Genomic DNA, 5,806 nt, shown 5'->3' with positions numbered 1-5,806 from the left:
AAGTATCTTCAAGAGCAGGGTTCCCCGGAGCTGAAATGAATGAGGTTCAGCTCCAGGCACCACCTGCTTCACCCCTATGGTTACAAAATACAATACAGATTGCCCACTTAGATTGCCTCTTTAAGAAGGTACAAGAAGAAATATATTTTTCATGGAGAGAATACTAGATCAAAAGCTGTAATTCTGGAGGGTACAATACTCGTTAAGAGTTTTGAATCCATTGTTAACACAGTAAAGTAAACTTAGACCTGCGTGGGATTGACACAAGGATAACTGAAATCTCCAAAATAAAGTAGCAGTTAGGAAAATGGACAGATTAAATGGGCCAAATGCTTCTTTATCTGCCATCAATGTGTGTGTCTTTTTTGCCTGTCACAAACAGCACACCTGTGCGCACGTGACTCGGGTTAATACACACGGCTATCCAGCTCACTTGCTTATCTCCCTCAAATGAGTAATATCTCCACTCAATCTGTCACACTATAACCGTAATCTTGCTGCTACCAACAAGGACTTTAATAATAACATTTCATGTAGTGCTTTTCTCCCACTGGGACTTGGTGCGTTTCACAATTGCAGTATAGTGCACAATCTATGTTTTTTGGTGCCTAAGGCGATAAAGTGACTTACCCAAGGAGCTGTCACCAGGGCTTAAACCAGGATCCCCTGCTTAATACGCGGTGTATCATTTACAGATTCAGGTGTCTACTCACTGAGCCGCTCCTCTATCTTACCATTAGGGGTCTTGTCCCCTGTTTACTAGGGCAAAATATGATTAACACACAATCTGTTGTAGCAAAATGTGTCCGAAAATGCTGTGTTCGAAACCTGCAAAGTTCAATTAGGATCCAAAGACAGTACCGTACTTATTAAATTAGATTGAATATACAAAAGTAATACAGTGCTTGGTTACAGAAAATAGAATGTGACATGAAACATACAGTATAACATATGCAAACAGTTTCATAAAATAAATAGGATCAAAACAGAAAATCTAAATACATTACCACATAACAGTATCAGATTCTTCCAAGAGGTTGTGGATATTGGAATACGAATTCACATGTCTTGTTGGCATAAAACACACCTCTGCTGACCACATCTTGATAAGGGTAATATTAATATTTGAAGGTGAAATATGTATCAGATATGTAACATAGACCAACCTGTTATATTTGGTATTAATTTAATCAGGTGAGTTCTTGTCAGAAATACATCTTTCACATCCTTGTGAATTCTATCGAATCCCAAATATCTTATATAAAGTAAACTTGTACAGGCGTGGAATGTCTTCTCGGCCACACCCTCTTGTTTTACCCAGATCACTGTGGAATTTCTTTTAAGTTACATAAAGATGCTCTATTTATTTTTACTGTCAACAAGGGTTGCGGATCTATGGTTTTAATCCAAGAAGGGGCAGCTCAGTGAGTAAAGACACTGACTGGCACTGAGTTTGAAGTAGGGGCACCTGGTTCAACTCCGTGTCAGCTCCTTGTGACCTTGGGCAAGTCACTTTATCTCCCTGTGCCTCCTGCACCAAAAACATATTGTAAGCTCCACAGGGCAGGGACCTGTTCCTGCAAAATGTCTCTGTAAAGCGCTACGTAAAACTAGCAGCACTATACAAGAACATGCTATTATTATTATCATTATCACCCCACAATCCCAAACCCGGTTGCTCTTAGATAAAAAATAAAAAACACTTTTAGACAAATACAGCAAATAGGCCGGATCATTCTGGCCTGACCCCAATAAAACGTTTGCGTAGCTTAAAATAAATTCCTCGTGATCTTGGTAAAACAAGAGGGCGTGGCCAGGAAAACATTCCACGCCTATACAAGTTTACTAAATATAATAAATGTGAGATTCGATAGAATTCACAAGGATGTGAAAGATTTATTTCTGACAACGGAGCTCAGCTGCTTAAATTAATACCAAATATGACATTTTGGACTTGGTTACATATCTGATACATATGTATTTTAAGATGTAACTCGTGACGCAAATTAACCGCGTGTGTGCTGAAGTGGTGGAATACTGAATATAGATTGGGCTTATCGTTACACGGCCCATGGGCCCAGAAATGTATTTTCTCAGCGTGTTACATTTCTTTCACACTCCAGCCATCTAGAAGAAGAACTCAAACATGAAATCGGTGATATTGACTTGGATAAGGTTTCTGAGGAGGAACTGGAGTTTTACTATTTCACGTAAGTGTGATAACTACATCCATAATCTACCATGAACATATCACAGAAACACGGAATAAAATGACTGATTTACAATTGGCTACAAATTGAAGGTTTTAACCTTTACACCCACAAATGTCAAGTGACATTTTTTTTTGCAGAACTATATAAAAATGCCGTTTAAAAAAAAAAATATATTTAATGGAAAGTTGTGATTAATTTGTATGATTTTCAAATACACAGCAGCCCCTCTTAGGCCGGGATTATACTAAAAAATAACGCCGGCATCGTCGCATGGCACAAAAACAAAATGCTGAGATCCAATTGAGGTATGCATACCTCGAGCGACGTGAGCGCCGCCTGGAGCTGGAGAGGCGACGGCCGCGTCACGTGAGCGGTTCAGCCAATGAGGGCGGACCGCTCACGGCCACGCCTCCCTGTCTCCTCTGCATGTTCAAGATGCTGCTCGGCGGCAGCGCAATCCGGTGATGTCACCCTGCGCTGCCGGCATCTGGTATAATCAAGGCCTAAAGTTACAACATTTCTGGGAGGCTAAAAAAAGAGACGGTGAAAACAAGATGGTGAAATGCTGCTCTAAAATGTAATCTGGGCTACTTTATGTAAAATAAAACTTAGTTGTGGGGACTTAAACAGACCTGTTTATAGATACTAAAAACTAGCACTAATAATAGTAGGGGAAACGCTAATACAACATAAAAATGGGCATAAAGTGCACAGACGAGAATAATATCACCATAAAAAATGTTTAAAGTCCCACTTATTCTTCTTTTTGGCTCCTGATAAGTTGCTGTTTACCGTTGTTCTTGATCTACTGTGCACACCAGGGAAATTCCCAGGTATACAAGGACATTTCATAGCTTCACCTCTCACCTGGGATGTGTGTTCTGCAGGATGCATGATTTTGATCACAACAAGCTCCTTGATGGACTGGAGATATTGGGAGCATTACAGGACTCGCTAGAGCATCACCTGGGCACTGCATTCTCCAAGGAGGAGAAGATGAAGCACTATATAGGTCAGTAATGTCTTGAAAGCTGAAAGGTATTGGGTTTAGAGGAATGTTTTGCCTTTTCTTCGCTGAAGCATGGCACCGGCATGAGATTCTCTCAAATCGCTAGATCCGCTTAAAACTGAGACTATAAACAGGACACACCATTTTTGACATTGGTGATATTTTGCCAGAAGTTTACTAATTTGGGGATGTTATTAGTGCTTTGAGGCTTGGCGATACGTTTCACAGGGAATCGAATTTGGAGAAAAAAACCGCTTAATTTCACAAATACATTTCGGACAGTTTTCCTCAACTCTACTCTTAACCTACATTACATAAAGTGTTAATTCTTTGTTAAATTGCAATTGGAAACCGCTGTAGCTGCAGTTCAAGGTCATCTGTAGTCAGGCTAGAGATCCTGTAGACACAGAAGATCAAAGTGAAGCTGCAAGTTCCTTGGGACGGTAGGACATATTGAGGTCAACAACTGCTTTATCCTATTGATCAGTGATTGAAATGGTATAGAAAAACTAGTGATACTGTGCATAACATCCACAAATTTGTTTAACACTGGAGAAAGTCTATTCACACTATACTTTAGAAAGGTTTGTACAGTACCATCACACTTTGACCATGAAGATGGCCCTTTAGAATCAGATCATTCAAAATTGAGGCAGGTATCTTTGTTCTAATAATTGTTTATTCTTCAGAGACAGGAAGCATGTTACAGGCATACCAGTTCAGAGTGGAGAACTAATCAGCATGATGGTATTTCATAGTTCTGTTCTCTATATGTCTAGGCTAAACCTTTATACCCTTTTTCTTATGACCAGCTCTACTATCTATAGCAATTAATATTAGACAGCAAAAAAATATGTTTTCAAATTTTAGAGTTATTTTTTAGACATTCATGGTAGAACAATGTTTCTCTATATTTTTATCTCCCAGACATTCTTGTTAGATGTCTACTTTGGGTGACCAGACGCCTCGGTTTTTTGTCCTCTGCCCGGTGTCTCGAAATGTAGCTAAATGTTCCGGTTTTCGGCATGTGCGATCGGCACTTGCAATTACCAAGTTTTATACAACATAGACAAAATGGAAGCCAGTAAGACAAAATGGATTCTTGAATCACATGAGGAATTTCTACAGACCACTGCTGTCTTTTAAAGTGATAACAATAACATAAGACAATGTGTATTTGAGATGCAGCATAAAATACCATTTATAAAGCTGCACGCTGTACGTTTCAATGCTGGCAATGGTGATATCGGTGAAGTTTTATTTGTATTACTTTGCTCATGATGATCAAGGAGATGCCAGATGAAACGTTTTTTTCTGTTCTGTCACAATCTCTACACTAAAGTAATCGTTAGCCTAATAAAATATTTCACCATCTAAAAAGAACCCAGCTTTTATCCTGAGTGACATTGATCAGGAAATGCTTATCCCCATTTATTCGCAGCTATGACAGATGAAGTTCTAGAGGAAGATGACATGGACAAAGACGGCTTCTTATCCTACGTTGAGTACATGCACTCTCAAAAACGGACAGCAAGTCCCACCACAATCCTGGACAAGAGCGCCAAGGACAAAAAGGGCTCCAAGAACCCCTGACATTGCTAAATGGAACCTCATATCTACTATCACTGGAAGCAAATGCATTGCGCTTCTATTGAATAATGAAGCTCATTAAAAATGAAAAATCATTTATTTTTTTTTGCTTTTTTTTTTTGCATCTGCTGTGTAGCTTTCACGTTCTGGGACTGATTTATTAAAGCTTTATTTATTAAAAAGCACAGGGGTATGCAAAGGCAAAACAAATGTATCTTTCAAAGGATTATTTATCAGTTGGTTATTATTCCTCCTCTCAGTCACACCCAGCTTGTAGGAATGCCCAAACATGAGTGCACTTACATTACCTACAAAGCCACAGATCCATAAAAGGGTGCTAAGCTTTAGCACGTCTTTACTCGTTTACATGAATGGGCGTTAAGGCGGGCTTAAGTTTAGACCCTTTTGTGGATCTGGGCCAAAGAGTATAGCTTGGTTATTGCCAAAACATGCTCTGTCCCACTACCAGTTCTGCAAAGTCAGGAGACTTTGTTAGCACCATGACTCATGCATGAGCTGTTTCTCCGAGTGCTGCATTAGAATAAGCAATGAATCCCTGGGCTGATGAGCTTACCCCTTGGTTACTTTAGGATGAAAATGGTTGTTATTTATTTGAAATAGTATAGACACTCAATTACAAGTCTCATACTGATTCCATCAATTGGTAACAAGACTGATTATTAATCGGGGGAATCATTGTAAGCAGATTAACCTTCACAGTGCCGGAGGTCTGGCCACACCAGAGTACCATCGGACGAGATCACATGACGCGACCAGGCGCTGGAAATGAAAGTTCAGGGGGTTCAACTAGTGTTTGGATCATGCTGGCCTCTGGCGTCCCAGGACCCATGCAGTATCCGGTACGTCATTAGCGCACTATAAAGGTTTAAAAACTGCAGGTACTTCAACAAAACAAACACTTGCTGTGAGATCAGGTAAAAATACACATTTCTTGTTACAGCATCTTCTGCTGTAACTGCAGCTCAGCATGGAG

The 5,806-nt window shown here is 39.8% G+C and overlaps 1 protein-coding gene across 1 annotated transcript; it reads left to right on the top strand.

Moving 5' to 3' along the window:
* The first annotated feature begins 1,270 nt into the window (after nucleotides 1-1,270).
* Nucleotides 1,271-4,907, top strand: LOC142493038 (multiple coagulation factor deficiency protein 2 homolog). The gene is made up of 3 exons (XM_075596457.1): nucleotides 1,271-2,210; nucleotides 3,101-3,225; nucleotides 4,664-4,907. Exons 2-3 carry the CDS (start codon nucleotides 3,102-3,104, stop codon nucleotides 4,813-4,815), a joined length of 276 nt encoding a protein of 91 aa, XP_075452572.1. The 5' UTR covers nucleotides 1,271-2,210; nucleotide 3,101; the 3' UTR covers nucleotides 4,816-4,907.
* Nucleotides 4,908-5,806: the final 899 nt, after the last annotated feature.

This window comes from Ascaphus truei, chromosome 4, assembly GCF_040206685.1.
Source record: "Ascaphus truei isolate aAscTru1 chromosome 4, aAscTru1.hap1, whole genome shotgun sequence".
NCBI lineage: Eukaryota > Metazoa > Chordata > Amphibia > Anura > Ascaphidae > Ascaphus > Ascaphus truei.
Note: the sequence above shows the minus strand (reverse complement) of the source record. Positions and strands in the feature narration are given on the sequence as shown.

Coding starts and splice junctions, on each gene's coding strand:
- LOC142493038 (XM_075596457.1), top strand. CDS start 3,102: ATGCATGATTTTGATCACAACAAGCTCCTTGATGGACTGGAGATATTG. Junction 3,226..4,663: donor GAAGATGAAGCACTATATAG/GTCAGTAATGTC, acceptor ATTTATTCGCAG/CTATGACAGATGAAGTTCTA.